Source organism: Hyla sarda, unplaced genomic scaffold (assembly GCF_029499605.1).
Source record: "Hyla sarda isolate aHylSar1 unplaced genomic scaffold, aHylSar1.hap1 scaffold_327, whole genome shotgun sequence".
Classification (NCBI taxonomy): Eukaryota; Metazoa; Chordata; class Amphibia; order Anura; family Hylidae; genus Hyla; species Hyla sarda.
In genome coordinates, this window is record NW_026610010.1 from 98857 (window position 1) to 111492 (window position 12636).

At 54.8% G+C, this 12636-nt stretch overlaps 1 protein-coding gene across 1 annotated transcript in view; it reads right to left on the bottom strand.

Moving 5' to 3' along the window:
- Positions 1–1523: 1523 nt before the first annotated feature.
- LOC130329938 (alanine aminotransferase 2) overlaps positions 1524–12636 on the bottom strand; it is a 39949-nt gene continuing 28836 nt past the window's right edge. Inside the window, exons 5-12 of the mRNA XM_056553552.1 lie at positions 12199–12344; positions 9333–9576; positions 8454–8533; positions 7769–7905; positions 7521–7695; positions 7285–7440; positions 7090–7202; positions 1524–2322 (exon numbers count right to left, since the gene is read on the bottom strand). Coding sequence (XP_056409527.1) covers positions 2232–2322; positions 7090–7202; positions 7285–7440; positions 7521–7695; positions 7769–7905; positions 8454–8533; positions 9333–9576; positions 12199–12344 — 1142 coding nt within the window. The 3' untranslated portion in view covers positions 1524–2231. The remainder of the gene's footprint in view (positions 2323–7089; positions 7203–7284; positions 7441–7520; positions 7696–7768; positions 7906–8453; positions 8534–9332; positions 9577–12198; positions 12345–12636) is intronic.

Sequence of the window (12636 nt, forward strand, 5' to 3'; positions counted from 1 at the left end):
AGCTATACATGACATCTGGGGGGGGGGGGTACTGATGTGCAGCTATACATGACATCTGGGGGGGCACTGATGTGCAGCTATAGATGACATCTGGGGGGGGGCACTGATGTACAGCTATACATGACATCTGGGGGGGGGGGTACTGATGTACAGCTATACATGACATCTGGGGGGGGGTACTGATGTACAGCTATACATGACATCTGGGGGGTACTGATGTACAGCTATACATGGCATCTGGGGGGGGGTACTGATGTACAGCTATACATGACATCTGGGGGGGGGAACTGATGTACAGCTATACATGACATCTGGGGGGGGTACTGATGTACAGCTATACATGACATCTGGGGGGGGTACGGATGTACAGCTATACATGACATCTGGGGGGGGGTACTGATGTACAGCTATACATGGCATCTGGGGGGGGTACTGATGTACAGCTATACATGACATCTGGGGGGGGTACTGATGTACAGCTATACATGACATCTGGGGGGGGTACTGATGTGCAGCTATACATGACATCTGGGGGGGGCACTGATGTACAGCTATACATGACATCTGGGGGGGGGGGTACTGATGTACAGCTATACATGACATCTGGGGGGGTACTGATGTACAGCAATACATGACATCTGGGGGGGGTACTGATGTACAGCTATACATGGCATCTGGGGGGGTACTGATGTACAGCAATACATGACATCTGGGGGGGGTACTGATGTACAGCTATACATGACATCTGGGGGGGGGTACTGATGTACAGCTATACATGACATCTGGGGGGGGGTACTGATGCACTGGGTTTGCTGGGTGATATGTGAGCAGAAATAAAATAAAACAAAGAGCAGCAAAATAACAAAGAAGGGATTACAACACAAAAGCAGCCTCGGCCTAAGCAGTGAACTGCGGAAGGTAACAAGCTAAAAGGGAGGGAAGAGATAACATTCTGGAGGCAGCACTGTGGACATTCTGCAGTAAGAACACAAGGGACCGTTACCACCAGCTTTATGGGTGGTCAGATGAGAGGAAAGCCTTGATTTTACTTTGCTTATAAGCAGATCCTGTCTGCCTCCTCCAGAGGATCCACATTGTGCCTCAAACAGCCCAGAGTCTCCTCTTTGAGAGTTCCTGTGCCTACACCACCTATGCCCCACCCCCACTTCCTGTGCCTACACCACCTATGCCCCACCCCCACTTCCTGTGCCTACACCACCTATGCCCCACCCCCACTTCCTGTGCCTACACCACCTATGCCCCACCCCCACTTCCTGTGCCTACACCACCTACATTGGGATACATTGCGAGGGAGTAGATATTAGATTGTGAGCTCCTGGGGTCAGGGATGATCTCAATGGTGCAGCTTCCGTGACGTGTACTGCGCGACATTTGTGTTATACTAATAAGTTGCCAAGATTAATATGGTGCCCAACATATAACATCTCTGCCCCCTTTATGATACGGGAAGGCGGAGTCAGGGCTCGGTGTATTTTGGGGGGTAATAAATCCATGAAGCGTCAGACCTTCCATGTTCTCATCTTTATTGGTTTGGACATTCACACGTTTTTAGCCCTTGTCCATGTGAGCAGCATCTCTTTATTGTATCTCAGGAAACAGCAGGGGGCGACACCAAGCACATCCTCTCCACCGTGTGCGGAGCTCGTACTGTGCCCCGGACCGCGGCCGCTCAGGATCATACATTTTGCATAGCAGAATCTAGTGATTTTATACGTTGTGTCTTAAGTGCGCGGGATTAAGGGGGGAGGGGTCTGATCTCAGCTCGCGGGTACACCCCTAGATGTCAGATCTCCAGGGGGCACTGAGGGGCTTCATCATAGAGACCTGTGTGAGCCCGGAGTGCCCACATATCCTGACAGGAAGCATTGCATAGGCACATATTAACTCTGCGAGTTAAGGCGAGTAGCGGAACATCCCTGTGTCACACGGCGGCCTCTGATAACGCTATCGGAACATGCGCTAAAAACCTATTAAAAAATATTGGGGGGGGGGGGCTGAGAAATATAGGGACCAAAAAACATAACCAGAAATCCAGTATCGGATGGTTATGGCTTAAAGTGCTGGGGAGGGTCCGGACCGCAGGACGCGGACGGTATTGGCACATATAACGGTCACGTGCAGGGACGGGATCTAAGCTTCCATCTATTGGCTCCCCCCAGTCTACAGCATCATAGTCCATTCCATCATGGCGGCTTCAGAGGAGTCATCGCCTACGAGTATTCCTGCATAAACTTCTGGTGGAAATCCTTCAGCCGCTCCAGGAGGCTCCGCAGCTTGTCAGTGGGTGGGAGGATAGTCATCCTGCGGGGACAAGACAGGAAGATGACAGAGATGGTGCCGGCTTAGGGTGATGTTCACACCCAGAAAAACAGCGCAGAACATGAGCCAGAGAAATCTGCCTCCTACTGAGTAATAGGAAACTCCTACTGTCCACAGACTATGCCAAGACCACGCCCACTAGAGACTGCATCACTGCGCGGTACAGACCCCCATCCACTACAGACCGCATCACCGCCCGCTACAGACTCCCATCCCCCAACCGCTACAGACCGCATCACCGCTCGCTACAGACTCCCATCCCCCAACCGCTACAGACCGCATCACCGCCCGCTACAGACCCCCATCCACTACAGACCGCATCACCGCCCGCTACAGACCCCCATCCCCCAACCGCTACAGACCGCATCACCGCCCGCTACAGACCCCCATCCACTACAGACCGCATCACTGCCCGCTACAGACCCCCATCCACTACAGACCGCATCACCGCCCGCTACAGACCCCCATCCACTACAGACCGCATCACCGCCCGCTACAGACCCCCATCCACTACAGACCGCATCACTGCGCGCTACAGACCCCCATCCACTACAGACCGCATCACTGCCCGCTACAGACCCCCATCCCCCAACCGCTACAGACCGCATCACTGCGCGCTACAGACCCCCATCCACTACAGACCGCATCACTGCCCGCTACAGACCCCCATCCACTACAGACCGCATCACTGCGCGCTACAGACCCCCATCCACTACAGACCGCATCACTGCCCGCTACAGACCCCCATCCCCCAACCGCTACAGACCGCATCACTGCGCGCTACAGACCCCCATCCGCTACAGACCCCCATCCACTACAGGCCGCATCACTGCCCGCTACAGACCCCCATCCCCCAACCGCTACAGACCGCATCACTGCGCGCTACAGACCCCCATCCACTACAGACCGCATCACTGCCCGCTACAGACCCCCATCCCCCAACCGCTACAGACCGCATCACTGCGCGCTACAGACCCCCATCCACTACAGACCGCATCACTGCCCGCTACAGACCCCCATCCCCCAACCGCTACAGACCGCATCACTGCCCGCTACAGACCCCCATGCGTGACCGCTAAAGACCCACATCCACTACAGACCGCATCACCGCCCGCTACAGACCCCCGTCCCCCAACCGCTACAGACCCCCATCCCCAAACCCCTACAGACCGCATCACTGCCCGGTACAGACCCCCATCCCCCAACCCCTAGACCCCCAACCCCTACAGACCGCATCACTGCCCGCTACAGACCCCCATGCCCCACCCCCGCTACAGACCGCATCACTGCCTCAAGGACAAGATCTTGTTCCTTAAAATGTTCTTGTAAAATGAAAGTTGTGTCTAAAAGAGCCTGTCCCTGTTTCCCATAGCAACCGCAGTGCAGCTTCCATTTCGGACTGGTTTTCTTTTTACACATAACTTTTCTTCTTTTGATGGATCTTTCCTCCCACAGGTATGTGGCCGTCCAATGGGGGCCAAAGATCCATCCGCACTCCTGCCAATTCTTCCCTCCACCACATCCCCTGGTATGGTCGCTATATAGACGACATACTGATGGTGCGGCGGGGGCCCCTGGATAAACAGATCAGTATCTTAATACCAATCATGATCATTACAGTTCCCTTTCAGTTACGGTAAATAGGATTTGGTTTTGTAGATATATATTTCTTTGTAGATAAGGAAACCCCGATCCCGATCATCCAGAATTCATCAGGACACGACGCGTCTGTTCTAACGAACAATTGGTTGATGAGGAGAGACTTCTGAATAATCACCATTGGACAATTTCTAGGGCGGAGGCCATTGCCAGATCAGAAAACCTATATCTGGGGGCAAGACGAGGCCCCCGACACCACAAATCCATGCAGAGGGTTCACCAAAAAATCCAGTGGTCCTTCCCAGTGTATTTTCTAATCAATTCACACAGATTAAAAATATTATACACAATAATCTATTCTGAAACAAGATTCACAGTTGTGGGAAATATTCAAATCTGGACGACGCCAAGAGAAACTCTACGAATGGAAAATAATTCACCCAGCCATCTTGTGAGAAATCCCTTAAAGGGGTACTCCGGCCCCAAGACATCTTATCCCCTATCCAAAGGGGGCAGGGGCATCGCTATAGAGGTAGCAGGGGTCACATCGGGGCCCTGGTGTCTAGGGGGCACCATAGCACATCTGCCCCATAAGAGACCAGTATTATAATTAGCATATGGAGCCCTGTTGTAGATTTTGCATCAGGGCCCAGAAGCAACAAGCTACGCCTCTGCACGGGGGTCCTGCCGCTGGGGACCCCCACAATCTTCCATTCGGTACCCACCTGTTTGAGCTGCACGCCGCACGGCCAGCTCACAAACTGCCGGGTGCCGACCACGGGGCCGGAGTATCGTGACGTCACGACTCCGCCCCGTGTGATGTCATGCCCCGCCCCCACTATGCAAGTCTATGGGAGGGGGCGTGACAACCGTCCCCACGGGGATAGTGTTGTAACGTCACACCCCCTCCCATAGACTTGCATAGCAGCGGCGGGGCGTGACATCACACAGGGGTGGAGTCGTGAAGTCACGCCCCCTCCCATAGACTTGCATAGCAGAGTCGTGACATCACACGAGGGCAGAGTCGTGACGTCACGATACTCCGGCCCCCTGGTCGGCACACGGCAGTTTGTGAGCTGGCAGCGCGGCATGCAGCTCAAAGAGGTGGGTGCCCAATGCAAGATCCCGGGGGTCCCCAGCAGCGGGACCCCTGCGGTCAGACATCTTATCCCCCTAGCCTTTGGATAGGAGATAAGATGTCTTAGGGCCAGAGTACCCCTTTAAACACAAATCAGGGCAAAAATTGGTTAAGATACAATGGTAGTGTCCCATGTGGAAGGTCTCTACCAACAACTGTATTTATCCTATTAAAACTTATATATCATGTGACACGGACCATGTGGTTTACGGCATTTCATGTATGGAATTCAGAAAACTGTATATTGGGTCCATAACCCGTAAACTGAAACGTAGAATCTCAGAACATGTTGCGAGCGCACGGTCAGGGGGCAGCGTTCACACACGCGCAATGTCCGATGCGTCCAAGCATTTTAGAGGCAGCGTCGCCCATATGAAGGTTACACCTATCGGACATGTCATGAAGTCACCAAGAGGAGGAGATCGGGTCCGCAAACTGCATATGAGAGAGATCTATTGGATTATGAGCACCGGAGGGGGGGGGGGGGGTCGATGAATTCTAGATCTGAGATCTATTGGATTATGAGCACCGGATGAATTCTAGATCTGAGATCTATTGGATTACGAGCACCGGATGAATTCTAGATCTGAGATCTATTGGATTACGAGCACCGGATGAATTCTAGATCTGAGATCTATTGGATTACGAGCACCGGATGAATTCTAGATCTGAGATCTATTGGATTACGAGCACCGGATGAGTTCTAGATCTGAGATCTATTGGATTACGAGCACCGGATGAGTTCTAGATCTGAGATCTATTGGATTACGAGCACCGGATGAATTCTAGATCTGAGATCTATTGGATTACGAGCACCGGATGAATTCTAGATCTGAGATCTATTGGATTACGAGCACCGGATGAATTCTAGATCTGAGATCTATTGGATTACGAGCACCGGATGAATTCTAGATCTGAGATCTATTGGATTACGAGCACCGGATGAATTCTAGATCTGAGATCTATTGGATTACGAGCACCGGATGAATTCTAGATCTGAGATCGATTGGATTACGAGCACCGGATGAATTCTCGATCTGAGATCTATTGGATTACGAGCACCGGATGAATTCTAGATCTGAGATCTATTGGATTACGAGCACCGGATGAATTCTAGATCTGATGTTGTTATACTCCCTAAGATGAGGTTTTCAGTGGTGGTTTATCCGGATGGGATTAGACGTCTATGAAGTTTAGTTACCAGTGACAGTGTTTATTACGTCTTCATATACTGGACAGCTGGTTACGCGCAGGAATGCGTTGCCCGTAGCAACCTTTGAATACGTATAAAATATAAAGCCCATTTGCTGTAACCCTTCATTTGCTGGCTTGTAATAAACACTGCCACTGGTAACAGAACTTCATGGACAAGTCAGCAAATGAAGGGTTACAGCAAGTTCCAAAATGGGAAGAGATGTGCTAATGGGGAGGGGTTTCTGTTACAAGATGTTTATTTATTCGGCTGAATATTTTCTCCCAGTGAGGACCTTGAATAAGGCTTTTGTTTGCCGAAACGCGTCAGTCTGTTTTTACCACAGTTTGTACCCGATCGGGTTTATATATATGTATTTTAAGTGCGGAGGATCCCCGGCTCCTGAGTGTTTCTCTTTCTTTTCTAACACTTGTCTGGTAAAACAAAAGCTGTGCTGGGATTGGTTGTTAAGGCTGTCCTTGCTGCCCCTAGCAACCAATCAGCTTTTGGCTTTTATTTTGTAAACTGCTTTGGTAAAATGAAAGCTGTGCTGTGATTGGTTGCTATGGGCAACTGGGACAATCCTACTGTTTGGGCCTCAGTCTCCTGTTGCCCCTAGCAACCAATCACAGCACAGCTTTCATTTCTAACACCTGTCTAATAAAATAAAACGGTGTGCTGTGATTGGTTGTAGGTTGCTATGAGCAACAAGGACAAGCTTTTGTTTTTCAAACTGTTCTGGTCACCTGACAGAAATTAAAGCTGCACCGTGATTGGTTGCTAGGGGCAACAAGGACCCGCACAGACGTTCCGCACCTACCTGAAGTGGTGGGTTCCTTCTCGTTGGCCGAAGCCGCTTCCCGGTACGACACAGATTCCGGTCTCCTCCAGTAACTTCATACAGAAGAACATGTCTGGGGCTTGGCCCTCCGCCTGTGGGGGAGAAGACATCACTGTTACACGTGTGACTGACGCCACGTCCATCATGTGACAGAGCGTGGTCCTGGACCGTTACCTGTGCCAGCTTGAGTGCTCGCTCAGGGATCTGGATCCTGGGGAAGGAGTACATGGCTCCCTGGACCGGATTACACTGGATCCCGGGTGCCTGGTTCAGGATCTCCTCCGTCAGCCGCGCCTTCTCCGCCAGATTACCGAGCACGGCTTGTCTCTCCTGGAGATGGAGAACATATTGGGTGATGGCGGCGAGAACCTGCGCGGCCCCTTCAGGTTTCTCGTATTCGCACTTCTTACCGCCATGAACTGTTTGTAGGATGGCTCTCCGGGCTGGGGGGGGTTGACGGTGACGTCCAGCAGGGCCTGCCCGGGTACAGGGGGGCACAGCCGCACAGACACCAGTTTCGTCAGCTGCTGCTTCACAGCCGGGTCCATGTTGATCACCTCCATGTAGCCGCCCCGGAAACCGCACCTGGGGGGATAGAAGAGTGAGGACCACCATGACAGGACCCCCCAGGGATACGTATGGGCCCGGCCGCACTCACTCGCCCATGAATCCTTTGGAGGTGGAGTGAAATGAAGCCAACTCCACCACATCCGAGTACTTGGGGCCCATCTCAAAGAGAACCTTCTTGAAGGAGTGAAAGGCGCAGCCCTTGGCATAGACGTTGTCCTGGTAGACCTGCAGGGGAGAGTGGGGGCACCGTGAGGCATGAGGTCATGGGATGGGGGGGGCACCGTGAGGCATGAGGTCATGGGATGGGGGGGGGGGCGGGGTCACTGGGAGGCAATCGGTAATGGGAATGGGGGGTGTCACTGGGAGGCATGAGGTCATGGGTTGGGGGGAGGGCACCGTGAGGCATGAGGTCATGGGATGGGGGGGGGGGGGTCACTGGGAGGCAATAGGTAATGGGAATGGGGGGTGTCACTGGGAGGCATGAGGTCATGGGTTGGAGGGGGGGCACCGGGAGGCATGAGGTCATGGGTTGGGGGGGGGCACCGGGAGGCATGAGGTCATGGGTTGGGGGGGGGGGGCACCGTGAGGCATGAGGTCATGGTATGGGGGGGGCGGGGTCACTGGGAGGCAATAGGTAATGGGAATGGGGGATGTCACTGGGAGGCATGAGGTCATGGGATGGGGGGGGGTGTTCTCTGCAGAGTGCTTGGAGGAGGGGGGGGGGGGGGGGGGTAGTTAATTTCAGAGTGATGCGGGGCCACAGCACTACTCACCTCATCGGCCATTACAAACAGATTCTCCTCAGCAGCAAAGCGAATCACATCCTCAATACATTTCCTGCTCTGCACCTGACCTGCGGGAATCAGAGAATAAGAGCAGAACATAGAAAGAGAACCCCCCCCCCGACTGCGGGCTATCTACTAGAGAAAGAGAGGACCCCCCCCCGACTGCGGGCTATCTACTAGAGAAAGAGAGGACCCCCCCCCGACTGCGGGATATCTACTAGAGAAAGAGAGAACCCCCCCCCCCCCGACTGCGGGCTATCTACTAGAGAAAGAGAGAACCCCCCCCCCCCCCGACTGCGGGCTATCTACTAGAGAAAGAGAGGACCCCCCCCCCCGACTGCGGGCTATCTACTAGAGAAAGAGAGGACCCCCCCCCCGACTGCGGGCTATCTACTAGAGAAAGAGAGGACCCCCCCCCCCTGACTGCGGGCTATCTACTAGAGGAAGAGAGGACCCCCCCTGACTGCGGGCTATCTACTAGAGAAAGAGAGGACCCCCCCCCCCCCCGACTGCGGGCTATCTACTAGAGAAAGAGAGGACCCCCCGACTGCGGGCTATCTACTAGAGAAAGAGAGGACCCCCCCTGACTGCGGGCTATCTACTAGAGGAAGAGAGGACCCCCCGACTGCGGGCTATCTACTAGAGAAAGAGAGGACCCCCCCCCCCCCCGACTGCGGGCTATCTACTAGAGAAAGAGAGGACCCCCGACTGCGGGCTATCTACTAGAGGAAGAGAGGACCCCCCGACTGCGGGCTATCTACTAGAGGAAGAGAGGACCCCCCGACTGCGGGCTATCTACTAGAGGAAGAGAGGACCCCCCGACTGCGGGCTATCTAGCAGACAGTGATGCCCCTTATGCGGCAGTACCTGTTGGGTTGCCCGGGTTGATGATGCACAGGACCTTGGGGTTGCAGTGTTTCCGCGCCTCCTCTAGCGCCCTCCGCAGCTCCTTGATGTTCAGCGCCCAGCAGTTCTCCTCGTCCAGGTAATAATTCACCTGCACCGCGCTCAGCTCTGCCAGGGCGGCCGAGTACAGCGGGTACTGGGGGATGGGGATGAGGACGCCCGTCCGGGAGCTGCCCTGCCCTGCAACCAGCAGCTTCAGCATCGTCTGCAGGAGAAGAGGGGGGTCAGCGGGGCTACAGGGGTTAATCCTCATCCCGGACATGTCAGTAGAGCCCCCCCCCCCCCCGGTGTGTGTAAGGACCCCCTCACCCTCCTGTCAGTGGAAGAAAACTTCTAAGACCTCTACTTGCTGTAAATTAATAGAAATCCAAAAAACCTCCCTGACCTATGACAGTTCATAAAGCGAGCATGATTCACTGACAGCAAGCAGAGGTGATGAGGATCACACAAGACTAGAGGATCACTTCCCGAGATTGTACATTGGGTACATTGTGGGAGAGGTCGGGGACAGTCCGGTCATGTGATGGGGTCCCTGTAAGGATACAGCAGCCTCAGCAGACAGAGGTCAGGGACAGTCCGGTCATGTGATGGGGTCCCTGTAAGGATACAGCAGCCTCATCGGACAGAGGTCGGGTACAGTCCGGTCATGTGATGGGGGTCCCTGTAAGGATACAGCAGCCTCAGCAGACAGAGGTCAGGGACAGTCCGGTCATGTGATGGGGGTCCCTGTAAGGATACAGCAGCCTCATCGGACAGAGGTCGGGTACAGTCCGGTCATGTGATGGGGGTCCCTGTAAGGATACAGCAGCCTCAGCAGACAGAGGTCAGGGACAGTCCGGTCATGTGATGGGGGTCCCTGTAAGGATACAGCAGCCTCAGCGGACAGAGGTCAGGGACAGTCCGGTCATGTGATGGGGTCCCTGTAAGGATACAGCAGCCTCATCGGACAGAGGTCGGGTACAGTCCGGTCATGTGATGGGGTCCCTGTAAGGATACAGCAGCCTCAGCAGACAGAGGTCAGGGACAGTCCGGTCATGTGATGGGGGTCCCTGTAAGGATACAGCAGCCTCAGCAGACAGAGGTCAGGGACAGTCCGGTCATGTGATGGGGGTCCCTGTAAGGATACAGCAGCCTCAGCAGACAGAGGTCGGGGACAGTTCGGTCATGTGATGGGGGTCCCTGTAAGGATACAGCAGCCTCAGCGGACAGAGGTCAGGGACAGTCCGGTCATGTGATGGGGTCCCTGTAAGGATACAGCAGCCTCAGCGGACAGAGGTCGGGGACAGTTCGGTCATGTGATGGGGGTCCCTGTAAGGATACAGCAGCCTCAGCGGACAGAGGTCGGGGACAGTCCGGTCATGTGTTAGGGGTCCCTGTAAGGATACAGCAGCCTCAGAAAACAGAGGTCAGGGACAGTCCGGTCATGTGATGGGGGTCCCTGTAAGGATACAGCAGCCTCAGCAGACAGAGGTCGGGGACAGTCCGGTCATGTGTTAGGGGTCCCTGTAAGGATACAGCAGCCTCATCGGACAGAGGTCAGGGACAGTCCGGTCATGTGATGGGGGGTCCCTGTAAGGATACAGCAGCCTCAGCAGACAGAGGTCGGGGACAGTCCGGTCATGTGATAGGGGTCCCTGTAAGGATACAGCAGCCTCAGCAGACAGAGGTCGGGGACAGTCCGGTCATGTGATGGGGGGTCCCTGTAAGGATACAGCAGCCTTAGCAGACAGAGGTCAGGGACAGTCCGGTCATGTGATGGGGTCCCTGTAAGGATACAGCAGCCTCAGCAGACAGAGGTCAGGGACAGTCCGGTCATGTGATGGGGGGTCCCTGTAAGGATACAGCAGCCTCAGCAGACAGAGGTCGGGGACAGTCCGGTCATGTGATGGGGGTCCCTGTAAGGATACAGCAGCCTCATCGGACAGAGGGTCGGGGACAGCCCGGTCATGTGATGGGGTCCCTGTAAGTATACAGCAGCATCAGCAGACAGAGGTCGGGGACAGTTCGGTCATGTGATGGGGGGTCCCTGTAAGGATACAGCAGCCTCAGCGGACAGAGGTCGGGGACAGTCCGGTCATGTGATGGGGTCCCTGTAAGGATACAGCAGCCTCATCGGACAGAGGTCGGGGACAGTTCGGTCATGTGATGGGGGTCCCTGTAAGGATACAGCAGCCTCAGCAGACAGAGGTCGGGGACAGTCCGGTCATGTGATGGGGGTCCCTGTAAGGATACAGCAGCCTCAGCAGACAGATGTCAGGGACAGTCCGGTCATGTGATGGGGGGGTCCCTGTAAGGATACGGCAGCCTCAGCGGACAGAGGTCGGGGACAGTCCGGTCATGTGTTAGGGGTCCCTGTAAGGATACAGCAGCCTCAGCGGACAGAGGTCGGGGACAGTCCGGTCATGTGATGGGGTCCCTGTAAGGATACAGCAGCCTCAGCGGACAGAGGTCGGGGACAGTCCGGTCATGTGATGGGGGTCCCTGTAAGGATACAGCAGCCTCAGCGGACAGAGGTCAGGGACAGTCCGGTCACGTGATGGGGGTCCCTGTAAGGATACAGCAGCCTCAGCGGACAGAGGTCGGGGACAGTCCGGTCATGTGATGGGGTCCCTGTAAGTATACAGCAGCATCAGCAGACAGAGGTCGGGGACAGTTCGGTCATGTGATGGGGGTCCCTGTAAGGATACAGCAGCCTCATCGGACAGAGGTCAGGGACAGTCCGGTCATGTGATAGGGGTCCCTGTAAGGATACAGCAGCCTCAGCAGACAGAGGTAGAGGACGGTCCGGTCATGTGATGGGGCGGTCGGGGATGGTGGAGGCTCTTACCACAATGGAGTCGCTGGCGCCCGTGGAGAGGTAAATGTTGTCGGGGTTGGAGGTGATGCCGCCGTCTCTCCGCTCGATGTACTTGGCCACGTCCTGCCGGACGATCTCAATACCTTGACTGGCACTGTAAGACCCTGAGGAAAGGCAAGATACCATGATCTCATACCCCGCAGTGTGTGACCCCCCCCCCCCCGACATCCCCTATACCGCCATCATAGTCACCATCCCCCTCTATACCGCCATCATAGTCACCATCCCCCTCTATACCGCCATCATAGTCACCATGCCCCTCTATACCACCATCATAGTCACCATCCCCCCTATACCGCCATCATAGTCACCATCCCCCTCTATACCACCATCATAGTCACCATCCCCCCTATACCGCCATCATAGTCACCATCCCCCTCTATACCACCATCATAGTCACCATCCCCA